This window comes from Centroberyx affinis, unplaced genomic scaffold (assembly GCF_046629955.1).
Source record: "Centroberyx affinis isolate AG114_WGS23_722 - 3 ecotype Tasmania unplaced genomic scaffold, CSIRO-AGI_Caff_v1 ptg004751l_1, whole genome shotgun sequence".
Lineage (NCBI taxonomy): Eukaryota > Metazoa > Chordata > Actinopteri > Beryciformes > Berycidae > Centroberyx > Centroberyx affinis.
Genome location: NW_027282300.1, coordinates 44923 through 72244, shown reverse-complemented (window position 1 = coordinate 72244; position 27322 = coordinate 44923). Strand labels below are relative to the sequence as shown.

Below are 27322 nucleotides of genomic sequence, written 5' to 3'. Positions count from 1 at the left end.
TCTCTGCCTTTTCTATGATGGAGTTCTATCTGTATGATTGTTTCACTGTTGGTGCAACATGGTGAGTCTAGAAAGAAGCCCTTGCTCTTTGATTCTGAGGGACTGACACCAAAATCTGACGTTTACCGTTGATGTTTTAGATTAACCTTTCTTTTAGTAAAGTTTTTGTCCTACTAACTCCCTCTCTATATATAAATATCTCAACATGACATCACTTTGGCCAGTTATCCACAGGAATAAGGAAAACACACCACAAAACAACAAAATGGACCCAAGAATGCAAGCTGAAGCCCACTGAAGCTCAGCTAATCTTGGATAAACTCACATGAATCTTGATGTACGGAGAAGCATGGTGCCTAATACAGTGCCGTGGCAGATCTTCAGTTAGTTTACAATTTTGCAGTTCACAACCGATTTAGGGACATTTGACCTTTTGCTTTGCCTTCTTCTCTGAAAACGGGGTAAGCAAATTCTTTCCGATGGAAATGTCGTGATTACTGACTCATATAGACAATCTATCCCATCTGTTCATTTTAGGCAAACCTCAGCAGGGCAGTTTATGGTGAAAATAAGAGCAACGATAACAAAATCCCACAGCAGTTAAGCATTCTGGCGGTGTTGCTTTTCCTGTCATCCCTTGGGAGGGGCAATTATGATTTCTGAAGGACCATTTTTTGTCCCATGAGCCATTTCTTTCATTATGGGAGCAGTGTCTTCCCTTCTCAGTAAGGCATGAGGCATGGTCCTCCAGAGGTTTGACGAGCATGACCTTCTGAATGTCTTGGGTACATTCTTGTTCAACAGATAGGGCATCTAATCTCAGATATCATTGGAGATTGGATGTCATGATCTCAATTAAGTGTTGGATTGGATGGGTAAGATGGCAGTTTCCACTGACATAAACAGGTGATCACGCAAAATCATTACAATATGAGTTGTATACTGACTTTGCCCTCTTTGAGTGGAACAAAAACATGACAGAAAAAAAGTACAAAACTCCTTTATTTTGATCTCTGCCTGTTCCATGTGGGCAACTGTTTATATTCGACCCCCCATCAAGATAAAGTCCAAAGACGCTGTATGCTCAAGGCGATAAGAAATGCATCATCAAAGGCCTCTCAGAGTTCCTAAGGTGATCTTTTGAGATGGATTACTCGTCATGCTGACTGAGTTTGTGTAGTCCAGTCTGGCTGCTTTCCCCCTGGTCCGTGTGTCTTGCTTTCACATGGCTTTCAGTTAGTTTTATCCGTGGCTTCAGTTCAGTGGTAGCTGATCGTTTGTTCATCCTTCAGTCTTCTGTCAGAGTGGTGGCTTGTTGCATAATGTGTATGGTCCCTCGAGGGAAATTAGTTGAAGCAGCATTTGTCAGAAAAACACATGGTGCAATTCAGAGTCTGACGCAGGGCCAGTGCAAGTTTTCTTTTGCTGTGACAATGACTCGTATCCAACAGGATGGATGATGGTTAGAAGTTCTTGGAAGAAACCCTGAGGGATTAATTACGCAATGAAGAAATATTCATCTTGCCTTATTTATCCAGTATTAAGCCTAATTAAAACAAGTGAAAAAATCTGCCAGTGGAGTGAGATAATTCCACTCGTTTCCAATGCTAGAGAAGTTGTTTCAAAAATGTTCCTTAATCAAGTGCCATTATCTTGATAGTGATCCTCTTTATTTCAAGATGTTGTCACTCGTTTGAAGACCATTGTCCAAATTGCATTGGAAAGAATACTCACCATACAGGCAAAGTAACATCAGTCTGATGTTGAGAGCCAGCATCAGACTGAATGACTTGCTCAGATAGACATTTTTTACAGTGTCATCCCACTGAGGGTGAGGCTCTGCATGTGCTGAGTTGCCCACAACAATGCCCAAGGGAATAAGCTTTAATGAGGAGGTATAGTGCAATACCCATTGAGCAAGTTTAGACTAATATACCACAAAGTTAAGTTCCCAGAACTAATTATTTTCATGTTTATCCTGAATGGCTCTCATTCATTTTAAACAGTCAATGTAATTCAGTCATTCTCATTGCACACTGACCTTCCCACCACACAGTGTTAATACCATCACAAGCCAGATTTTTTTTTTTTCATTCTCATGTAATCTCCAGATGTTGAATTTGTATATTTGTTAAAATTACCACACTGATGCTGTAGAAATTACTTTGTGTAATAAATAGTTTTCACCCCCCTGCCTGACTTTTTGCATAGTTATGAACTGTGAATGTTAGATTGGATGAAACATTAATGATCCCTAGTAGTAATAGTAGGTTTCATTAATGAAACCTTCTATTAGATAACAGGAAACCTGTCTGAACAATCACAAATTTTGATATTTATTTTTAAAAAGTTACAACGCCCAATGTCCCTGTGTGAAAAAGCAACTGACCGTTAAACTCAATAACTCTGTGTTGCTGCAGAGGAATTTTGGCGCACTCTTCCATGCAGAACTGCTTAAACTCAAAGACAAATGTAGGTTTGAGCTTGAAGTGCTTCTTTCAAGTCCTACCGCAACATCTCAGCGGGGTTTAGCTGGAAACTGATTAGGTCATTCTAAAACTACAAATTTCTTATTGGCTAATCCTGATGCCAAATGCCTAGTACACACAGTACGCCTTCAAACAAAGACCAGTGTACTGGAATGACCCGTCACAACGGTCTGCCTGCTAATGGAGGCAGCAGACTAGGACGGTTAAAGAAACCTTACATTCACCACAAATGCTAAGGAAGAAGAGAAGATTTAGTCAAACTTAATGTTGTTTCAAATGCAGATTTTCTTCTTTGTGTTGAAAGCTCCTGTTGTAAGATTTTAACTGTGCGTTCACACTTTGCACAGTTAGGGGCCAGAGTGAAGGAGCTGTTTATGTTTGTGGTTTTATTATTGAGGCATCCTTTAGTCTGCAGTTTCTTTTTGTTTACACTGGTGGGACAAGTGAGCACAAAGGGGGATCGTAGGCAGGGGAGAAGCAGGTGATGCATCAGGGAGGGCACACAGTTTTTAATGAGGAAAAGCTAATGAGAAGTAGAAACTTTAGAAATGTTGCATGCCTGCATAGTCTTTCTGGAACAAACTCTACCACAGCTTCAACTTGAATTCTGACCAGTAGCCTCCTGGGATTGGTTGCATACAAACTTGCTTAAAAGACGCACCAGTGGCTCTTTGATAAATTATTTTTGATCTATTGACACATAGCCACAGCACTGATGTGGAGTTGCCTGTGTGTTTCGGATTAGCTCATGGATGGATGGTTTGACAATATCCTGATCCAGAGCAAAGTTCATATGGTTCCTTCCATAACAGCAAGTGGTCCAGGTCCGAATGCAGCAAAGCATCCTAAACCACGATGCTACCATGTTTGACTATTGGTTCTCACTGTGGAATGCAGTATTTGTTTTTTGCCAGACACAACAGCTCCCATGTTGGCCAAAAGCTTCCACCCATAAGGATCATGTAGGTGCTTTTTGGCAATCCGCAGACAAGTATTCATGTTTTGTCTTTGTGAGCAGTGGTTTCCGCCTTGCTGCTCTGCCATGAATCCCGTTTTTCCCCAGCGTCTTTCTGATGGTGGAGTCATGAGCGCTGACCGTAGCCAAGGCCAGAGAGGCCTGCAGATCGCTGGATGTTGTAATAAGCTTCTTTGTGACTTCCTGGATGATTTTATGCTTTGCTCTTGTAGAGATTTTGGCAGGACGACCACTCCTGGGAAGATTCACTACTGCCCAAAGTTACTAACATGTATTTGGCTGTGGATCAGTGAAGCCCCAGAGCTTTAGGAATGGTTTTGGAACCGTTTCCAGACTGATAGGCGTCAACAGCTTCTCTCTGGAGGTTGTGAGGAATTGCTTTTGATCTAAAACTGTGATAGATTCACTCTGATGGTAAAGGTCAAAGTTTGTCAGATTTGTAATGAGGTCGTCTGGTCCAAATCAGAATAGTTGACCTCTCCTAATTATCTCTTTAATTGTGTGAAGGAATTTAATTGAGGAATTATCTTGTGCACCAACAAATTTTTGTCATTTTTTCCGTCAGACTCCCTTTATATCACCATAACCCACAGAAATATCGGACCAATTTCAATGTGAAAAATGTACAAAAATGCAGAAAATCAAACAAGGGCAAAGTTCACATTAACAAGCATGAAATGTTTTGCCAAACCCATTTTATAAATAAAAGAAATGATGTGATGGGGATGAATATATATATTTGTTTATAAAACCATTATAGATAACACCAGAAGAATGAGTTATGATCAGTTACATATTACTTTTTGTGTGTGTGTGTGTGTGTGTGTGGTTCCAATTGACCTGAAGCCCCTTTAAAAGCAGTCCTGTGATGCGGCTGCTGTTTGACATAGTCAGGGAAATTCCTTCCTATTAGGCCTAATTATCATTCTTCAATCTGTTTCTACTTTAATAAGGTCCAGACAGCAATCAGTGAACACACAAACACGCACACACACACACACACACACACTCAAAGTCAATGTGGTCTTAATTTTCATTAATGTGAGGATGGTTGGTGGGTTGGCAGAGGAGCAGGAGAGTCTCACGGTACCTGAAACATAAAACATATCTAATCCCATGATTCCATTAGCAGAAGGCCATAACACATCATTCTTCTCAGCTCAAAACTACACACAGGTGGCAAAATACACACACAGCTCCTGAGAGTCAGGAGAGGGCTAGTAGTAATGGTCACTGGACACCACAGGAGGGCAACAGAGGGTTATAAAACCAGCATGGAGACTACCTTTTACAAGACGGGTCTTTTTGACTTCTGTCTTTTACATTGTCCTGAGCACTGGCCCATCATTTAGGAATCACTGGTATGGGCTGAAAATAAATCAGTTTCCATTAAAGGCAATAGGGAATTCTATCAGAGAAAAAAGACAGTTTCAGTGGGGGAGTCTGGGGTTGTTGACCTCAGGTTGGGAGCAGAAGCTGTCTAACCTCTGGGGTCTGAGCCCATTTTTGCAATTATGGTATACATTAAAATTGGCACTTGTTTACACCTAAAAGCTATTGTTACCTCCCTAATGCTGATATCCCTAATGGTCCTAAAGACAAAAAAGAGACAAAGATTTAGATTTAGCAATGCACATAGGTAACAGGGCTGACTCAAAATTCCCATTATTTTCCATCATACCGATTCTGACCAAAATCTCGCCCATTGCTTCACTATAAAGCTTCTTGCGTCTTGTTTGTCTGTCTGTGGCTCTCCAATCCAGTCCTATAGGGCCAATGGACGCTCCAAAAATCAACCCCAAAAGCACCCAAAGCTTGTCCTTTTCAGCACATTGATGCTCGATAATGAGACATGTCTTTATTTAATTTTCATCTTATCCATGACCTGACATGTAGACAGGCAGTTGCAGATGGCTGGCACAGAGTAAACAAAGAAGTGCTAAAGCAATGGCCAAGGTAGCATCAAAACTGTATGAGAAAGCCCTGACTTTGACTTTTGACCAACTTTTTACTTTTTTTTTCATCATTACTGAGCGAGCAATCAATGTGTTGAAAAGACATGCTTTGGTGGCTTTTGTGGTCAATTTTGGAGTGTCCATTGGCCCTATCGGACTGGATTGGAGAGCTACAAACACAGGCAAGGAAGATGCAAGTAGCTCCATAATGAATCAATTGACAAAATTTTGGCCAGAATGAAAAAAAGCTGGGAAAATTGGGTCCAGGTTGAAAACAGTTGGAGTTCCGCTTTAAAGGGACATTTGGACACCCAGGGCATAAAGTGTAGGGAGTGATTTCCCTCCCTGCCACAGGTCTGCACGCTTCTGCTCTGTGGTCCTGTGTAGTTCAGTGGGTAGAGCATGGCACCAACAGTGCTGTGGTTATGGGTTAGACTCCCACTGTGGCTACCCAAATTGAAACTGTATGCATCAGTAGTACTGTAACAAACACTTTGAGGTATGTACTCAAAGTGTTTGTGACTGTGTGAGGCAAGTAGGTGCCTAAAAGTAATTAGCGCATTCATTGTTTTTCCATGGGGACTCCCACTGTCTGAGAGTGACAGCCATCACTGACAGCGGCGTAAAATCAAAGAGATCCCACAGTGCCGTTGGGCCTGTGGGCCAATCAAATGCCTCCCTCTGGGTTGAATTATGACACGAAGCTCTTCAAGCCGCGGGCACAGAGGCAAAAGAACCCTGAGTACGCATATAACCGAGCCAACGCCAATACAGGACAAGCATATTCGCATAAATATGAGATAATTACACGACAGCGCCACAACCGCCGGCGACAGCGCATGATGGATGAGCCAGGGAGAAAAAAAAAGTGAACGAGGGAGAAAGAGACAAGGAGTTTAGGGGAAGGCTACCGGTGTGTAACACAAACTGTTGACAGAGGGATGGGAGTGAAAGGCCAAACAAAAGATGGAGCGAGGGAGGGTGGAGAGATGGCGGAGCGGAGGAGTAGAGAATGGTGGAGGTCCACTTGGCGTCTCAGGCCCCGAGTGTTGCCCCTCTCCACTCGCCCTTCTTCTGTTTCTGCCTTTTAAGGCTGAGGCACTCTATAGCTTCAAGTAGGTAATGAGTGCCTTGAAGCAGGCTGAGTAAATCATAGAGAGAACAACGGAGAGAGAGAGAGAGCGAGAGAAAGAAAAGGTGTGTTGGGAAGAGGGGAGGGGGTTGAGGGAGAGATGGCTCAAGAATGCCGAGGAGGAGGGGCGGGTGGCGAGAGGGAAAAGTCAGCGTGGGGGGACTGAAAAAAGAGAGCGTCAGGAGGGAGAGAGGCAGTGGGAGACAGCGAAAGGAAGAGGGAGATTAGAAGTGATAACAAATGGAGCAAGAGAGGCGGAGAGAAATGTGGACACAGGCGAGCGGGCGGGCAGGGCGAGCGAGGAGCTAAGCTAAGTGGAGATGCTTGATAAGATCGTGCATTAACTTAAAAGCATGCTTTAATGAAACTCCACCAGGAGCTTTACAGAGGCAGAGGGAAAGATGGGCCCCATGCAGTTCAAGTAAATACGTTTTTGTCCTCCTTATAATGTTTAACCCTGAATCCCTTTCTCGCCATTCTTTACACTCATCGCTTTCCTCAATTTACAGTCTCTCTTGGATTCCCTGCTCTCTCTGCTGTTCTTCTTTTGGAAATGTAGCAGAGGGAAAAAATTACTGTCAACTCAAGAACTTAACTTTCTCCATAGAAATGTTGTGACTTAGAGGGCGCCTTGAGAGGACACAACAAATTCAGGATTCAAGCGAGTTATGACCTCATCGCTGGGTTCAAATCAACTGTGATTGGTTGAACTGTAACCTCTGACCCCGATTGGAATCGTGTGTGAGAGAAATGCTGCTTCAAACGCTCCTCGTAAGCTCCTACTTCCAAGATTGAAACACATAAATGCAACTTGTCAGGCATTCAGATGCTTTTGGTCAAAAATAATAATAACTTGGACACCATGACAAAAGCAGTTTTCTTGGTGGCTGATGTTTAACTTTAGGAATCAAGCGGCACAGGGCTGCTTTGTGCTGCGGTGGCAGAGTGAAATGGAGAAAATCCATGTTGGCAATAGTCTTAATCTATTAAAAGCAAAAATGCGTGACAGCTAAAATGAAATAAAGAGTGAAACTAGAAACATACAACAATACCCTACATGGGATGCCAACGATAACATCTAGTAATGAATTACATCTTCATTACCATATTTATTGACATGACTTACATGCTCTACATCCCCTAAATGTCACATCTTGGCAACTGGGCCTTTCTCTAGCTTTCCCAGTCATATTTACCACTTTGTTGGGTTGGTCATGTGCACTCCACTCGTAATCAGGAGCAGAAATTAACAGCGACTTGGGGCAAAAATGCCCTTGGATGTTCATAAAATGCCTGTGAAAATAAAAATGACTAGGAGGAGTAAATAGGAGTTCCTATTTTTGCATTTCACCCTGTTAATAGTTTTGTCATTGAGCTGTCAAACATTCATAAGGGAATGTAGCTGCTGTCCCCTGTGGTAGGTGTTTGAGGGAGCCTTGTCCAGGGGAACACAGCGAGTACACAGCCTGAAGCAGCAGGAAATATTGGCACCACACAGCGAGCAGTAGAAGAAAATGCAGAATCCACACAAACCACTGCAGCAACAAAAAAGAAAACCAATATTGTAAAAAATGCAACATTGAAGGGGTGGAAGATGAACTGTGGGGACACAGAGGGGAAAACGGCACCATCCTCTTCTGTGAGGCCTGCTGCCAGTTTCCAGCAGTGGGAAAGAAGCTGAAACGAATGTTAGTGGTCCAAACTGAGTGTTTATTTGCCAACATGCAATGAAAAAGTACTTAATAAAATAAAAGTACCCAAATGCCCCTAAAAATCCCTCTGAAATAAAACAATTTAAGCTTCTGTCAGGTATTTATGAGAGCATTGGCTGCTCAGAACAGCTACTTTCAGTGGATGTCACAGCTTCCATCCTCATTTTGAAGCCACTGTTTTGCATCCCTACTAATTAGCATTCAGTGTAATTCATTTGGGGATACAACACAGTGCAGACGCAACAAATAGCTTAATTGACATTGAGTTTATCTGTGTAACTGTAGTATTGTATGTAACAACTATATCTTGGGATCCTTGTGGTATGAAACAATTTCCTACTTTTCAGTCAGCCTGCCTCATCAAAATGACAACAGCTAGTCTGAGAGACAACAAATAATAATAAACTTTGGTGACGTCAAGAAAAAAAATGTTCCCATTCTTTCCCCTTTTTTCAAGTTCTGTCTCTATTTGACTGTCTGTCTCTGTATTTTTCTTCCGCATTCGTTCAGCTCTCTGTCCCTAAACCACAACAGTTGTGGGAAATCAGTCCCAGCTGTCAGCACTTTGATTTGATTGTAGAATGTGTCAATCAAGCCGGGGCACGTTGCGCAAAATCGAATTCTCGTCACTCGTTATTTCAGCTCCCACCAAACTCTTTGCTGGGGGATTATCTTTGACTGTCACACAGAACCATCTGAAAGCTTGTGGACCCAAGGCTAAACTGATCTTTGTTCCATCTACCAAGCAAACTGAACATGAAAGCACAAATTTATTCAAAACAACTTGTTCTGGTTACCCTTAAATATCCTTGCTCCTAGCAGTAAATACTTGGATTGCATGGCAGATGTGAGATGATTTTTTTTTTTTTTTTATTAAACATTCAATATGTAAGAACTTTCTGCATTCAAAATGTCAGCAGAGAGAGAGAGAGAGAAAGAAAGAGAAAAGAAAAGTCAGCCCGGTCACAAATTGTTGCAATCCCTCCTCTGCCTAGTTCACAATAAAGTGGAATATTTGTATTTATTGGTGTGGTGATGTTGCAGGTTTGGGATGCCTTGAGGAGTTCAAATCTCTGTCTGCCAAACATCACATTGGTGTCAGAAGTAGGATGTGGATCAAAACCACTCAGGCTCCTTCAGCTGTCTGGTCAGGAAGAGAAAAGGTTGAATCCAGTGTCTTTCTCTCTCTCTCTTTTTCTCTTTCTCTCTTTCTCTCTCATCCCTGTGCTTCCTCCCAGGCAGACACAAGCATGCCTGTTTCAGTTTGTTTTGGTCCGGTCTTGTCTAAATGTGTTCAAATGGTGAAAAACCAAAAGGGAATTAAAGAAAAGAAAACTCAGACAGCGCGACGGAATGAAGAAATCGCATCATATCACCATGGGGTTTGAAGAGGACCGTAAAAAGATATGCCCTATGTACTTTCCAGGGGTGGAATGGGAAAATATTTGGTTCTGCCTTTCCTACTTTCTTGAAATAGTGCACTGTGTGGGATAAAAAAAAAAAATAGTCCAGCGTTTGTGAGTATTAAAGAAAGCAAAAGAAAAAACACACACACATACATATGTGTTTGAATAAATGTGTGTGTCTGTGCAGGTGCGTGTTTGCCTGTGCGTGTGTGTGAGATGGTAGCATTTATAGGGATGTAAGAATAAGGTGGACTGTTTATGCATTTCTTTGCGTATCCGTGTGTGTGTATGTGTGTGTGTGTGTGTGTGTTGCGATGGAGAGCGGGCACCGGTGAGGGAGTCTGCAGCTCTTCCATAACCTCCTGTCTTCACGTGTCCCACAGACAGACTAAAAGCTTTCTATTTACCTTTCGCACCATTCTCCCATCTTCAGGACACAGGGAGGGATGGGGGTGCAAGAGAGAAAGAGAGAGAGAGGGAGAAAGCACTCTATAAGTCTTCCTCCAGCTCCAGCAGTGTGGGTGGACAGCTGGTCCAAAGCAGGCGTTTTAGACTTTAACAAACCGTGACACGTCAAACATGTAACGCAGACCGCGACACACCAACATGTAAAACGCCTCATTGACTCCCACCCAAGGCCTCAAGGAAAAGAAAAGAAAAAACTCACACACTCCCAACTGCAATCATTAATCATAAATGAAATGTTACGAGGGATGCAGAGGGATGTGATTGTCATAAAATGAGCAAAACAAATGTGCAGAGGGAAGTTCCTGGCTAGTGGTTGAGAATCACCTCGGGATAGCTTGGCACGGGGAACAAAGGTGTTCGGATATACCCTGTTTTTTTGGATGTGTGTATTTACCTCGCTCCATTTCACTATCGCTCGCTCTCCCCCTCCTTCCCCCTCTGTTTTGCATTTGTGCGTCTGAGCCTCTGCCAGGATGCTTGTCAGTTGTCAGACTTATTAGATGCCATCAAACATCTCCTCTATCATCTGTCTGTCATCTGACTCTGCTCTCTCTCCCTCTCTCTCTGTAGCGCTCCTTCAAAGTAGCTCTCTCTTGTTCTCTCTTTTTATCAGTCTCTCACCACACACACACACACACACACACTAAATGCAGTGTAAACGCAGGCAGCACAGAAAAACACAAGAACAGAGACAGAGACACAGATAGAGAAAGAGAGAGAAGAAAAGGAGAGGAACGCAGAGAAAGAAAATCTTCACATAAACACAGCAAGACATAAACACAAAAAAAACACACACACAGTCTGCGCTTTGCAAAGGATCACACACATGTACACACACACACACACACACAAGCCGTTCAAACATCAGATGAATCAACACCAAACCCCATTTTCTCCCCTAATCGCTTTTGAAAACATGTTGAGGAGTCGAGCAACATGGAGAATGACAGCGCACAGTGTTTTCCTAAGGGACTAAGTCAAAGTCAACAAGCACAGACAGCCAGATGAAAGCACTCACACACCTCTGCGGTGTGCTCGCTCACACGGACGACCAATTGATTAACTCATAAATCAACCTCATCCCAGGCCCCGGGCCCTGGAGCCCCCCCCCCCCCCCCGCCGCCTCCACACACACACACACACAGACACACACACACACACCACCCCCCCGAAAACGGTGGTGAGAAGGTTCAGCCCAACCCAGCGCCCTCCAGCTAAGTCAGCGGAGGCGGGACGTTCCATCGCATGGCAGGGACCCAGCAGGAGGGGGGGGGGCGAGGTGGGGCAGGTATGGTGGGTGCTATGGGGTAAAAAGAAATAAGGGTGGGGCCGTGCAAACGAGAGGATCGGAGACAGGTATGGGATTAGTATGTGTTATTATAAAGAGAGGGAGGGATGGAGCGAAAGAAAAAAGAGACTTAAAGGGGGATATAAACGTGTTAAATGGACAAAGGAGAGGATAGGCCAGATCAAATGCTGTGTAGTGCTGCCAAAAACAGAGAGGAACGGGGGGAGACAGATACAGAGAGAGAGAGAGGGAGAGAAAGCATGGAGGAATGCAGTAAATCCCTGAGCGACTCAACAATTCTCTGGAGAAAGAAAAGAGGAATTTTTATGTGCTGCAGGTGAGCAGAACAGAGAGGGAACGAGGGAAGAGGAGAGAGAGAGAAAGGGAGAGATAGACAGATGGAAAAAGAGGGAGAGAATGCGGGGGTGGCCGAGGGAATTTGAGGAAAGCGTGAAAGGGTTTGATTGTAGCAGAAAAAAGGGGGGGACTCATGGGGTGAAAATTAAGCAAAAAGTGGCACAAAATGCACGAAATGACACGAAAGAGCTTCTCGTGCAGTGAGGCAGAATGGCATACGGATGGACGGAGCAAAGAAGGGCAGGGGGACATATGGAAAAAAGATTGGGAGACGAGTGTGACGAAAAAGGAGAGAGAGAAGAAAGAGAGACAGAGGGGAGGAGGCCAGAGAATGACTCGACAGGCGCATCTGTGCATCTTAAAGGAATACACAGAGTTATGGGAGAGCGGCTCGTTGGTCAGCCTCCCCGTTAAGTGATGAGAACACAGACACCGAAACCATCCATGTGTCCCTGGTGGATAATTCGCTATGTTGCTCCATGATAACTCTTTAGCACACACTATGCAGAGTGTTACCGAGGCGACTAGCATTATGAGCAGGATGACTGACCTTTTAGTAATAAAATATTGTTAGTAGGCCTACTTTTAATTCTATTATGTGTACATCCATATACCAGGAATTAGCTTGTTGATTTTTCTCAGTCAACGCATGAATTAAATATTCTGTTTAGCGATTCTCATAGTTACAACAACACTGTGCTACCACAGAACTTTGGTGTTAACAGGTGGAGTTTTTAAAGCTCTTGTTGGAACTATTTCAGGTGACCAACCACATATTCATCCACTGCGCAGTGATCTTTAGTTGTACACAGTCTCCTATCACCCACCTTTCTTACATAAACAGGGAAAGTAGTCTTTGATATTTCCAAAAATATTAAATTTTCTCACTTTAGATGGTGTATGCTAAAGTTTTAGCATGGAGCACCAGAGCAAATCATCTACCGAGGACACAGGATTTTGGTGTCTATGTTCTCATAACGGGTAAGTCAACCAACGGGCGGCGAATCTTTCTAAAACTCGCTGTATTCCTTTAAGGCAAGGAGGGGGCGTTGAGACGAAGGAAATAGAAAAAGGAGCGGAGCTGCCGCTAAGTAAAGTCCTCTCTAAGAGCAAATAAAAGTTCAAGATGGCCCGTACATCAACTCCTCTGTAGGCCATAACTCTTATATTAGATCACAGGCTGCCAATCACACAGACAGGCCTGTAAGGGTTTAGGGGAGAGCAGCACAGCTTTTTTTCTCTCAGCACCTTCCTGATAGACTGAACAAGCCAATAATGTCAAAACCTTGTCACTAATAGGCATCTATTCATATATATGGACTCACCAGCTGAGTCATCCTCATAGGACTTAGTTGTCCTTTTACGTATCAGTTACAGCAATTTGTCTTTGCTTCCCTGACAGAGAGAGAGAGAGAGAGTCAACAGTAAGTGATGGGCGTAAGATAGTTATGCATGACAAGCCTCATTCCAACGAAGTTCTGACACATACAGAGATAATGACTCACACACGTGCTGTGCCTGCAAGCCCACATGGGCAAACAACAACACTCACACACACACACACACACACACAGAGTATACAAAGCTGTCTTTGTTAACTACTGGTGGCCCTCTGTCGTCGCTTACCGAATGTGAAAAACACACAGCGTCTCGTGTGTGTATACGTATGTGTGTGTGGCGTCTGAGTGTGTATAACCCTATCTCGGCGTTAACCCTTTCCCCCACACTCTGCGTCTCAGTCATGAGTGTCAGTGTGACCATGTCACATCACATAAGTCACTTCCTGCTCAGCCGATGCCAGACCTTTTGAGGTTCGAGTGCATGTGCGCACTTGTTTGCAAGTGCGTGGGTGTGTGTGTGTGTGTGGTTGTGTGCAGGTGTGTACCTCGGAGGTGATGGAAGAGAGATTCTCATTGATCCCTTAATATCTGGCCCGAGGCAAGGAGAGGGAGCCAGAGAGCGTGGGGGAGAAAGAGAGATGAGAAAAATAGAGCCGAACCACAAAAAAAAAAAACAAAGAAAGATGAGAGAGAAAAAGTTAACAGGTGAGAAAGAGGTAGAAAAGAAGAGAAATGCAAAACTGATTGGAGACAGAGACAGAAAAGGTTGCGGAGGCTTTTAAACACAGACACAACAAGGGAGCCAGGCAGTTAGTGGGATTATGAAGGGTGTGTTTGTACCTGTGCCTGTTTGTGCCAATGTAAATCCCTCATTGTCACAGGTCAGAGGGATGTTTTGGGGAAGAGGAGCTTCGTGAGATAGTGGGATCGGAACAGAAAGTGGGACGGAGGGAGGGAGGAGGGACGGTTGGGAAGAGTGAGATGAAAGAAAAAGCGAGATCGTAAATTTTCGCCCCGGACAGACAAATAAAAACTCTCTCATACCCCGCCTCCCTCTTTCTATTTTCGTGATGAATGTGAGTCGGCCTTTGTTTCCAGAAATGCCCCGACCCCAAACTCTTCTCCCCCCGTGCCAATCACCCGAAACCATCCCTATAAAACCAAACCGATGCAAACAAAAATCCCAAATACATTCTTTCGGTCTCTCCTCCCGACCTCTCCCCAAATGACCAATAACACCGTACACTCAGTACAAAAGCTCGTATTTATTCTCTTCTTGTGTTATGGTACAGTATTTTCACATTGGAAAAAAAATAAATAAACATCTCGTTCAATAAATATTATAGAGATATGATCCATAACCTTTATACGCCCTGTCTGAGGCACATGGAAAAGACAATAGCAACAGATTTAATTGCAAAAGAAATTGAGGCATCCGTAAGTTGCCTGGGGGAAAAAATGGTGCATTTTGCCATTGATATCACCAAATTTCTGTCATTTTAAAGCACTTTGACACCGATTAGATGAAATCTGCAATGAAAGTTGCTCTACACATGGACGACAATTTCAGGCATGACAATTTCACCTCAATATCTCTTATTTTTGTGTTTTTGAGTTTAAGAGTTTAAAAGAGATAAAGTGACTTAAACATAAAAACTCAAAAACAGGAAAAATTTAGATATTTTCCTGGGACACTGATTCTATCCTAAAACATCTACAGATAGTGCTTAGTATTACTTACTCTGGAGTGAAAAAATAAAAAGTGTTACAAATCAGTGAGCGTTGAATCAAAAGCAGCATAGAAATGAATGGTACGTCAAGGCGCAACTGCGTACCACTGTAGTTGCGTGTGTGTGTGTCTGTGTGTGTGTGTGTGTGCGTGCGTTTGTGCGTGTTTGACCGTCTCTCTGTCCGGATGCTATGTGTAGCGCTGTTGTAGTGTTACTGTAACTGACCGACGGATTTCTGATTACTCAGCAATACTCCTCTCTGTACCCGCTCTTTCCAGCGCTCATCCGCTGACTCACACCTCCTCCCCTCTTCCTCTCCTTTTTTCGCCTCTTCCTCTCCTTTTCTGTGCCCTCTCCATCCCTGTGGCCATTTCCCCCTCTCCCTCACCCTGCCTTTGTCTTTCGCCCATTCATAACCTTCCCCTTCTTCCCTCAGAGAAAATGAATGTTTGCTGATTCACACATCTGGGGTCACTGAATCAGCTTTTCACTCAATAGCTGCACTGTCTATCTATCTGCCTGTCAGTCAGTCTGTGTGTGTGTGTGTGTGTGTGTGTGTCTAGCCACCTACAGTGGTATTTCAGTTGATCTATGAGCCGTGAAGTCCGGTAACTCAGCCCAGTCTCAGTGTCTCTTGCTCAATGAGCTGCTATGTGCATTAGTTGGGTGGCAGTGCTGGTAATGCGTTGGCTTTGTGTGTGTTATATTCCATTAGCACTGCTGGTGACCTGCCAGATAGTCCTTCATTCACTTATTCCACTGCAGAGCAATACGGTATGAATGAATATGTAAGAATGAATGTGTTTATATGTACGTGTGTGTGTGTGTGTGTGTGTCTGTAGTCTGAAATGTGTGTGTGTGTGTGTGCTTAGCCAATGTGAGCAAAGGTCTGTAAAATCTCTCAGTCTTTTTCCATACAGATGCACATCCAGTCCACTCAGAGGCTGTGCACATAATATATTTTTGATATACTGCATGTTTTTTTTTCGTATGTGTGTGTGTGTGTGTCCAGCCCCGCCTCAGCGCCTCCTCGCTCCCTCAGCCTCGGAGTCTCTTCTTGAGGCGGTTGAAGTCCTTAGCCGACCGCCACAGCCAACTCTGCAGCTCTCGCAAAATCCAAAACCCCTCCACTTTCCTCGAGAAGTCGTTCAGCGTCGGCCGCACCGACAGGAGCGGAGAGGAGGAGGAGGAGGAGGAGGAGGAGAGGGAGGAGAGGAGCGGGGACAGCGGGGGCGAGAGAAGGGCGGGACCCCTCCGTAAAGAAATAGGGACAGGCTGCGGGAGGAGGGTGTGCTCCTCGCCCACTCCGAACGGGTAGAGGAGGGAGAGGGTGGAGAGGGGGGGAGGGTGGAGGGTGGGGGAGAGCAGGGAGCGAGGGGAGCGGATGGAGGAAGAGGAGGAGAGCAGGGAGGTAGATTCTCTCTCCTCCTCCGCCAAATACCCTCTCCCCCTCTCTGCGTTGACGGCGTCTTCCTCTCTGGGTGCGTCTTGGTGTTGGGAGAGGAGGTCGAGGTTGTAGCTGTATTGATTGTTGTTGTTGTTGTTGTTGTTGTTGTTGGTTTGGATGCTGGATGAAGACTCGCTGACTGTGGGTTCCTCTTCATCCTCCATGACGCTCAGCAGCCTTCTCCCCCCCCCCCACCTCTCCGTCCCTCCCTCTCTCTCCAGCTCCTCCTCCTCCTCCTCCTCCCCTAATCTCTCTTCTTCGCCCCATCTCCAGCTCTCCGGCTCTCCCCTCCTCCCTCTCCTCCCTCTCTCTCCTCTTCCCTTCTCCCTCGATCCGCCGCTCCTCCCGCCGGCGCCGGCCGCCTCTGCTCTCCTCCCTTCTTTCCCCCTCTTTTTGTCCATCGTCTCCCTCCTGGCGCCGTCCTCCCTCTCTCCCCGGACGACCCTCGTGCCACTTCTCCTCTGGTTGTCCCGCTGACCGGACTCGGCCCTCGTCCCGGCTCTGGCCTTGTACAGACTCTGGCTCATCAGCGGGGCCGGCCCGCTGCGCCCGCCGTCGGCCCCCGCCTCCTTACGAGGCAGCAGCTCGCCGCCACTGCTGCCCGTGTTCGCCGAAGGAGGAGGGAGCGCGTAACCGAGGGTGGTCATGAGGCCGGATATGGAGCCCAGCAGGCCGTCCAGGCCCGTGCAGAAGTGCAGCAGGGAGGTCTGGAGGTAGGGGCAGAGCGTGGAGCGGGCCAGCTCCCTGACGGCCGCCAGCAGGACGGAGTAGGCCCGCTGGTTCTGGGCCAGCCGGGCGCGGTTCTCCAGGCCGCGCCACAGCTCCAGGCGGGTGGCGGCGCTGGGCAGGGAGAGGGCCGTGCTGTTGGGACGAGGGGGGGAGAAGTCCTTCTCGTTGAATGGAGGGCCCAGGTAGGACAACTGCAGACACAAAAACGACAAGAGAGGATGAAAGGATTTAAGTTTGCTTTATAGTGTCACCAGATTAAATGGCAGCCATGTTAACATCCCAGCAAGCATTTCACAGATGGCAAAGTGCTGGCAGCAGCCAAGGTCAGCGTCAATCCAAACGAGCAAAGTATGAAATTATGGCTCGCCAGCATGTAAGAATTCATATTAAAAACAGCTCTGGAAACTGTTTTGAACTGATATCAGAAAGATATTTCGGCCCCGATTTCACAAAACAATGCAGGTAGCAGCTATAACTACAAACATTGTCTCAACTTTCATTTTAGCGCTATATTTACACAGTTGTTGGTTGTTGGTTGGTTGATGCAGACCATCACATCAACATCTGTTCAACATCAAATGTTTGCTGGGAAAGAGTCATGCTCAAAAACTTTATGAGATATCTAGGCTTATGATCTTCACCATTTATGTATCATTCTCTGAGATTTTATGCTTGCAATTTTTTCCCATCAATTTTTTGGTCTATTGTGATGTTTTTTTGTGTAGTCTTTGTTTACGTGAGAAATTGTTTTATGTGAAACTTTTAACTTTTTAGCATCATCTTAACCAGGATTCCCTGGAAGAAAATAAATTGTATCTCAGTGGGAACTTCCTGGCTAAATAAAGGAGAAATACAAAAATATATATAGAAGAGTCAAATCCACTATGTACCAAAATGATGCCATACTGATGGTGGTGGAGGGTAAGTTATGAAATATATCTGTCTGAATTGAAGAGGAAATGGATGTTTTTCTTACTGGTAGTTTTGATCAAATCACCAAGTGGTGTCATAAAAAGTTAGCACTCACAGTGTCTCCATCAAAACAACTTTTACTCACATATGTGTCTTTGATTTCCTTGAGCTGGTGCTCCAGGTATTTGGTCAGCTCATACGTCCGCTCGATAGAAGTCCTCTCATTGGCCAGGTTGTGGGACGGGTCCAGGGCCGTCACCACGGCGGCAACCAATAGCAAGACGAGCTGGTTTTGATGGACTGTGGAGAGAGCAAATACACGAGTTTGATTAAAAACAGCAGACAGACAGTGCGAGATGTGTCTTTAATGACATTCAGAGCTCGGGTGTCCAAACGATAATTAACACACTGCAGAGGTATTCGTGTAATCATAACAACGAGGTGAAATTTATCTCGGGAAATTATTTTCTCAGACATTTTGTGATTATTTAACTTGGATGCTGTGTTTTTAATAGATTTGATGATGATAGGACATTATACTGGGAGTTGAAAGGACAAAATCACCTACGGCTACAGTTTCCAACCTTTGCTGCAATAAGCGCGCCATCACACTGTTTATAGGATTTTTTTTTACAATATTCCGGTTTATTTCTTTGTCTCTATGGCGATGGCCTTGTCTGTTTACATATTGCTAGATCAGAGTCATCTGACACTGCCAATAAAGCTTTTTCCGTTTCAGATCTAATTTTAGAGGTTTCTGGCTGTCGTAGGTTTACTCTGGCTTCAAATAAAACCTCCCTTAATAGCCTCAGACAGTCAGACAAATGGCTCCTATGTTCAATCCACCACTCTGTCAGGCAAACATTAAACACACACGTGTGTGCATGTCACTCTTTCTTTCTTTCGTTCTTTTCTTTTGTTCTTTCTTTCTTTCTTTCTTTCTTTCATATACTTCTCTTTCATATGCATATACGCATGTCACACACACAAACACACACACGTTCATTCCTAACCGATATCCTGAAATACAAAGACATGTGGCTTTCTTTACAATCATAAACATTAATGTGTGTGTTTGTGTCAGTTGTGTGTGTGGGTGTGTGTATGAATGCATGTCATCGAGTTCTTGTTTAGGTTTGGGAGTGCTTGTATAGGTGTTTTAAGTTACTGTGTGAGTGTTTGTGAGAATGTTTGTACCCATAATTACATATGTGTAGTCATACTGCAGTAAGAATATACAGTGCATTTGTGTTTGTGTGTGTTTGTGTGTGTGTGTGTGTGTGTGTGTGTGTGTGTGTGTGTGTGTGTGTTGGTAGGGGTTTGGGTGGGGGGGGGTAACACTGGAACCCTTTTAGTGCCTTCCTCTCTGGTTTCAAACAGAGAAAATTGGAGCTGAAAGGTGGTTTTCGACATTAAGGAACTTCATGTCCATCCACTTCTCTTCATCTCATGCGTGTTCCTCCTGGTCGCTTTCTATCACACACACACACACACACACACACACACACACACACACACACACCTCCTGCATTCTCTTTGTCCCAACCTCTCTCCCTCTCTCACACTTGGTATTTTACTCTCACTTCCTCAATCCCTCACTCAAACACAACACACCTCTTTCCTCCCACCTTGCCTCCCTCTCCCTTCCCTTAGTCATCTCTGCTCTCCATCATCCTTTTACATCCTCTCCCATCTATCTAGCCCCCCTCCTCCCTCCTGACATCCAGACAGTAGGCTGTGATTCATGCTTGTAATTATGGGCAAAACATGCTGCTGTTCAACAGGTGTGAAATATGTATTGCACAATGTGTGATCCTGTCAGCTTTCTCTTTCCTCCTCGCTCTGTCTTTCTCTGGTTGTCTCACCTCCTCGGGCCTCCCATCGCTTCACTAATTCAATCCCTTTCTTCTCTGAAACTAGTCACTTAGATTACTCTCCCGTCATCTTTCCCTTTCTTTCCCATCACATATTTTTTTCTTTTCTCTCATCTGTTTCTCTGTTTAAAGTCTATTCACTCCTCCCCCCTTTTTCCTCCTCCCCTTTCCTCTTATCTCTGTTTCGCCTCGGGTCAAAATAACAGCAGCCTATTAACCCCGATTAGCTGTCCTCCCCTCGCTCTATCGCTCCTTTTTTCTCTCTCTTTCATCCCTCCATCATGGAGAGCCCCCCCAGGGGCAGTAAGAGACTCTGGAGCGCTTAAACACCTTGCAAAACATTCACCCTCAACACGTTCTCAGCGGTGCTAAGCAAACAAGTCGGGACCTAAAACAGTCAACACCTACTTCCTCTGACTCAACCGCAACTTACACTTGACGCAGATATCAGCAAGCACTCCCAAACAGGGTTGGGTGGAAACGGATACTTGTCATGGTGTTACGTATACTAAATACAAACAAAAAAAATTGATTGTTATGTTACCTTAAAAGAATGTATTCTGATAAGAGATACTTGAGAAAAATTAGAGGAATACCTTTAAAGTGAAAACGAGAAACTCAGAAAGCTGTTTAACTAGCGGCAGGTGTTACGTCTTTATAAAATGGGGCACAAAAGAAAATTTGTGTTTGTATGTAAACCTGAAATAAATATGCTGAACTTTGAATTTTTTTTACTTTTTCTCATCTGCACTGTTACCTCAAATATGGCAAAGTAATCTGAAAGTAACTGAAAGTTATCAGAATATATTACTGAGTTTGAGCTTAACATAATCCCCTGGTTAATATTAAACTACAATTTTAGGTAACTGTTATAACTGTTATAAAATACATTTTAAAAGTAACCCAGCCAACCCTGCTCCCAAACTAGCCAAGCAAGCTCAGCCTCGCTGTAGGGGAGAGAGAAATGAGGGATTGGATCTGTCACTTGTAATTGTATTCAGCTCAGGGACTTTTAATGACTAACTGGTGGGTAATTTTGTTGTTGAAAATGCCTGTCATGAGGGTGGCATTGCCAAACACTGTCAACAAACATGACCCCGGTTTGCTCGATTCAAAAAGGGGGCGATGTGGTCCGGGCAGAAGGAAAGCAGCCTCCTCATTACTGGTAATGCTTACACTACCAGTTGACCCCGAGTTGTCGGCTACATCAAAGCAGCTTCCCAGACGCTTTGCTCAAACACTGCGGTCGGACCCAGGCAACTCCCACACACACCTTGAAATCAGTCAACTAGGACAACCCCGTCGGCTTCCAAAACAGCCAAGCCTCCTCCGATCTCCTCCGACCGCAAAAGCCTCATCACCTGTCAGAAGCAATAAGTGTCTTTCAGCGACGCCGGAACATTTGGAGCTCATCAAGCCGCGGGTCCCTCCCACCGAACATCCCCCATTAGCATCAAAACACCCCGAAATCAACCCGACATCGTCGACTCTGCGTGTGAACAGCCCCGAAAGAAAGGACACACTCTTTTTGAGCGTAAGGGCCGCATTCGGAAGGAATAAACAGGTACCAAAAAAAAAACGAGGAGTCTGGAACGGAGAAAGAAAATTCTCCTTTGGCAAAATTCGACCCAATCGGTTCCAAACTGTTTCCTTTTGTCTCTAGCCACATGGGCCGAGATGATTGCCAGACGTGAAAGGCTCTTGTTGTTTTGATTGAGCGCTGACATGTCTAAAAGCATCCTCCTCCGGGGCTAAAAACAACTACTCTTTTGTACGAGTGGCGTAAACTGAGATAACTCAAATCCAGAGCCATGTTCTTGTTATATAATATTATATTGAGTAACTACAATATAGTCGGCGTGTATCCCGGCTTCAAGGGCGAGCCCCGGAGGCTTGGGGCTGTGTGTGTGTACCTGGCAGTGGAAGCACACTCCGCAGGGCAGGGTTGAAACCAGAACATTCTCCGTGGGAGGATTGCATTACAGCAACACAGGGGTTCCCTACAACGGCCGACCATGACCTGCCTCTGTGTGTGTGTGTGTGTGTGTGTGTGTGTGTATTCCTCTGCCTCTCTTTATCTCTTTTTTGGCACACATACCCATGAAGGTTGTGCAGCATCCAATACACGAACGCACGCACAAACGCAAAACGCACACACGCAGGAGAGCTCAATCCTTCACAACAGATCATATGTTTTTTTCATATCGATGGTTTGTTCGCCGATGTAAATTCAGATCTGGTACACTGGTGTCTGGCTGCCAGCTGTAAGACGGAGCTGAATGTGAGGTTCTGGGCTCCTATGGGGTCAAAATAAAAATCCTCAGGTCAGGGTTCAGAGTTGAATGTCGGGCCGCAAGGTTATGTTTAGGGGCAAAAGAGCCGTGTAACACACTTGACACTTAATACTCCAGACAGTGTTTTTATAAACTGGTGACCCGGTCTTTGCGGGTGTTGTACCACTTCCATCCAAGAGGACTAGTGTTTCATCTTTCCCAACAAGCACCATCGTTTGAGGTTTTAAACAAGCAGTTAAATAGCATTTGGTATTGTGGGAAAATCATGTGCAAGTAAATCTCCTCAGTCTACTCCAGGAAAAAGTAGTTCTCGTGCCAAATAAAGGTTGCCCTCCCCGACTCGAACCGCTTGAGCAGCCTGACCTTAAACAGAAAGGAGGTGGAAGAGACGTGACACCGGCTCAGGCCCAAAACCTGATGCTCATCATTCCCAGCATTTTGTTGGTCGGTATAGTTGACCAGTATATCCCATGGTATGCTTCTGGTGAACAAACACTAAAAGATTTTGACATGATTTAACCCCAATTTAGCCATCCAAGCCCATTTTTTAAAAATTGGATGAGTGAAAAGCTGGCATCATTTTTCTTAAAGGCTTCCATGCCACAGCCTGATTTAGAAAAAATCTTTGGAACGTTAACCACACACAACTCATAAGATGTGACAAGTCCAAAATACTGTGTATCCAATGTAGAAAAAAAGAAGTTAATCATTCAATATTCCTAAAATAGTTACCTATTATCCTTTAAAACATTACATAATTTGTCTCAATTTCATACATTTTCTAAGAATAGGTGTCACTCTTTTGAAATGGTGGATTTCTCATTTCAGAGTGTAACTTTTTACAGTGTGCATCTGTCCTTTGCCCTTACAGTATGTCTCGCATATTTTGTTATCATCTCGCCAACATGTGGCAGAGACGGCGCTGCAGGCTCCGATGACAGAAAAGGCCACATCTGAGCCAGATTCAAAGGAACTGTTTGTTTCTTGCATCGTTTTCTTCTGTTGCAACGTACCTGGTGGCAATTTTTCCAGAGTGTCGTTACGCTTTGCCTAAACATAAACACACCTGTGTATGGGGACACACACGCACGCGCACATGCACGCACGCACACACACACACACACATACACACTGACGGATAGTGATGGAGCCTGAGTGGACAGTGCCATGTATTAGGGGTGCGGGCGGGGCGAGGAGGGGGAGGCGGGCCGGGGTCAGGGTCGGTGTTGTGTGCCTGTGTACAGTTAGAGGCCAGATTTATGTGCAGTCTGTACTCAATCAAATGTGCATTCCTTCACTAACTCAACACACACACACACACACACACACACACAAACACGCACGCACACACACAAAATTATACACACATATGCATCAAGGATGTGCGAAGCATCCATCACATGTACGCACAGACAACACTGAACAAATACATATAAACAGACAAAATAGTGTGCACGCTCACACACACACACACACACTTTCCCCATCTCTTCTCCCTTAAGACTTCCTCTTCTGGAGTGTGTTCATACTGAATTTCAAATTGATCCTCTTGGCACTGGACACGCACTGGAGTTGCCAAACAACATCAATGACCCAAAAACAAAGGCGAAATAAAAAGACACATTAAAAAAACGCAATAAAAATTATGTTTATACCCAGAAACTCTCTGTGCAGCCATTTCTCACTACTCATAAACTCAGCATCTGAGTTTTCCTTTGTTTAATTCTCCTTCTTGCCCTGTCCCCCCCCCCTCTTCACCTTATAAGCCAACTAACTAGGCCCTATCTATCCCTCTTTTTTTATCTGATGATTTTAATCGCTCCATGCTTTATCACCATGTTTGGTTTCAATTTCTTTGTCGCTCCATCTCTCTCCCCCTCTCTCTCTCTCTCTCTCTCTCTCTCTCTCTTGTTCTCCTCGAAACATCAAACTCGACTCCCATTTAAAAAGTCTCCTTCCTTTCGCTCCCTAATTACCTTTCCCCTCTCTTCCTTTCACTAATTGGCTCCACTCTTTCCTTCCATCTACCTCTTTCATTCCCTCCTTCCCCTTTTTTCAGACTTCAGTTTTTAATTTACCTCTGCCCCCCACCCCCCTCCCTCCCTCCCTTCTCCAACCGCCCGTTAGTCCCCATCTCCACCCCTATGGTTTACTCTTAAAAAATAAATATCCTGAAAAAAGAAAACACAGACAAGAGCCCTCCGCTCAATTTCAATTCCTCTGCTCTGTCTCTGCTTTTTGGAAAATAGGAAAGGGAGAGAGAGAGAGAGAGAAAGAGAGGAAAGATAGTTAAAGGAGGAGGGGGGGAGGAGGGAGAGAGGAATCGCAAGAGAGGAAAGGAGTTGGTTGAGGGAGTGGAGGACAGAGAGAGAGAGGGAGACGGTGAGGGAGAGTTTGCTGAAGCGAGGGGCCATGTTAATTTGGGAAAAATGTAAACAGCATGTGTAACTGTTCAAAGCGTGACCGACTCATTTTATATCATTCCCCCTCTCTCTCTCTCCCTCTCTCTCTCTCTCTCTGTCTCTCTCTCTCCCGCGCTCTCTCTCTCTCTCTCCCTCTCTCCCTCTCTTTCCCTCTGGGTGCTGCTAACTTCTGTCAATCGGGAATCTGCACTGCATTAACCCCTCTGCCGCCAGTTTCTCTCCTCCTCTCTCTCTCTTTCTCTCCTCTCTTATTTACTTTTACCTGTCTCTCCCTCCCCTTCTCCTCTTCTCTCTCTCCTCTCTCTCTCTCTCTCTCTCTCTCTCTCCCCCCCCCCCCCCCCCTCCACATCCTCTTCACATCCCTATATATAGTCCGTGAAGAATCGAGGATGGCGCTGAGCGAATCTAAGATGTGAAAGGGTCACTTTTTCTTCCCCTTCTCCACATCCCGCTCTCTTTTCCCTCTCTCTCTTTGTTTCCTCCTATCGGTTGGTGTGTCTCTGTTCTGGTCGCTGGGTCCAACACACACTAACGCTTTTTATCTGAAACACACCGACACTAATTCATCCCTCCCAGCAGTAACTTGCCTTGTCTGTGTGTGTGTGTGTGTGTGTGTGTGAGGGAAAGAGAGAGAGAGAGAGAGAGAGAGAGCGGAAAAGGGGTATGTATGTATGTGCATGTGTGGCTGAAAGAGAGAAAATGTGTGTGTGTGTGTGTGTGTGTGTAAGTCTGTGCATGTATCTTTGTGTGTGTTTGCATGTCTATGTGTGTATATGTGCCTGTGTGTGTGTGAAAGACAGAGAGAGAATGTGCATGTGTTTGCCCGTATGCGTGTAGCTAAGAGAGAATATGTGTGTGTGTGTGTGTGTGTGTGTGTGTGTGTGTGTGTGTGATGAAAGAGAAGGGTCTGTATTTGTTTGCTCTATCAGAGGGAGCAGCAGTTTGCTCTGCACCCAGCTCTCTATTTGTTGTTCTGCTGAAGTTACACCAAAGTTTCTGAACGATGGTCCGTTCACATGTGACCACCTAGACGGGACAGGGGCGAGGGAGAGAGAGAGAGAGAGAGACAGGGTGAGGGAGAGAGAGAGAGAGAGGAGCCTGGTGATCTTTTGTTTTTTAACGCTCAGCGCATCATTTCGTCACACAGCCATCCTTCAGTCCTCTCTCTCTCTCTCTCTCTCTCTCTCTCTCTCACCCCCTCCCTTTCATAGACATGGAACAGCAGCCGCAAGGGTCGTCCCAGGGGGCAGGTGTGTGTCTGTACGTGTGTGTGTGTGTGCGTGTATGAGTGTGTGTGTTTGTGTGAGGGAGAGTGCATGACAGCTTGAGAAAGACAGTGAGATGAGGAGCTGTGTGTGTGTGTGCGTGTGTGTGTGTGTGTGTGTGTGTGTGTGTGTGTGTGTGTGTGTTCTCACACCCTGACTAACGTGAATCAGTGAATCATGTACTTTCTCATATCGGTGACAGCTAACTAGACAGGGGCTTTAGCTGCCTCTGACCCCCTCAACCCCTGCCATTTTTTACAATGAATGAGACTTCCCCTCCCCTCTCTCTCTCTCTCTCTGTCTCACACACACACATATTTTCTATCACTCCTTTTCTCCCTCTCTCTCTCATTTCTCTCACACACACATTTCTTGGAAAGTCTGAAAAATACTTAAAGCATGCTCTAAAGCAAATACAACGCTTCCCAAACAGTTTTTTTTTTTTTTTTTTAAAATGTAGTCTTTCTACTTTCTGTGTATAATGTCTTTTAGATAATATCTCTGAAGTTTGCTGATGAGTTACCAAACTTATATCTTAATCTTTAATTTTTAAAATCTTAAGAAACGGGTTTTACAACTAAATTTCAATTATTTGGGGATGTATTCTGCAAAACAAAATCCTATCAAAAAAGATGACCCATTCAGAGTCAATTGTGTTTCTCTGCTCAATGCAACAAAAATGATTTGGATGAGTTTTAATGGCTTTTTTTGTATTTAGTTTTAGCTCCACAATTCCCTGCATGATTAAGCCACACCACAGAATAATGTTAAGATTTAAAAAGTGAGGGAAAAAATGGAAAACACACAAAACAGTATATTTCCAACATTTATTCCCCTAAATAATTACAGGCCCGCGTCTGCGTGTCTCCTGTAAATAAGCCAAGCAGTAAGACAGAGAAATCGCATCTAATAATTTTGAATACGGCCGATATTGCCTTGTTTGATGATAAAACAAGCATTTTTTTTGTTTTTAAAGTATTTCAAAGCCTTCCTAAAAAGTCATTGATTCGGGGACTTACCTCCGCAAAGCCTTTTCATTTTGCCCAAATCCTTTTATTTCCGTTCAGTGCGCGCTCCTCTCAGAAGCTCATCCGCAGGCAAATGAAGCAAATAAAGAAATGAAATAAGAGCAGCAGTGATGCCCCGCTGGCTGTTATCTCTCTTCCCCTGTGGACTGCAGTTTCCTCTTCACTTATTCTAAAACTATCGCAAACTTTTCATCATGTGTCGGCTCAATTGAATCTGCTTTCCCTCCCATCAAAGAACATGTGGAATGATGAAGGGAAAAAAAATGCAGGTGATGTCGATTCGATTCTATAAATAGATCTACTGATAATAATTTAAAAAAAATCACCTTTGACTGGAAATGGTAATAGGATGGAGGCTGAATATTGACGGTCCGCAGACTTGACTTGGTGCGTGTGGTCTGTGTGACAGACTGACTGACGGCGGAGCCCTTTTGTACCTCCTCCTCCTCCTCCTCCTCCTCCACCTCCTCCTCCTCCTCTTTTTCCTCATTTTCCTC

At 44.6% G+C, this 27322-nt stretch overlaps 1 protein-coding gene across 2 annotated transcripts; it reads right to left on the bottom strand.

Moving 5' to 3' along the window:
• Window positions 1-14386: 14386 nt before the first annotated feature.
• On the bottom strand, window positions 14387-27100 carry clcf1 (cardiotrophin-like cytokine factor 1). Of its 2 annotated transcripts, XM_071545031.1 has the most exons (4): window positions 26817-27100; window positions 18087-18241; window positions 16136-17220; window positions 14387-16036 (listed from the first exon to the last, which is right to left on the bottom strand). In XM_071545031.1, exons 1-4 carry the CDS (start codon window positions 26833-26835, stop codon window positions 15892-15894), a joined length of 1404 nt encoding a protein of 467 aa, XP_071401132.1. In that variant the 5' UTR covers window positions 26836-27100; the 3' UTR covers window positions 14387-15891. The 2 variants fall into 2 exon arrangements, with proteins under 2 accessions (XP_071401132.1, XP_071401131.1); XM_071545030.1 differs by having other exon boundaries at window positions 14387-17220.
• Window positions 27101-27322: the final 222 nt, after the last annotated feature.

What these genes read in the sequence shown, in the direction of transcription:
- clcf1 (XM_071545030.1), bottom strand. An exon ending in AGGAAATCAAAGACACATAT is followed by an intron (nt 17,221 to 18,086) that starts GTGAGTAAAAGT and finishes TTGTGTCTGCAG; the next exon opens with TTGTCCTACCTGGGCCCTCC.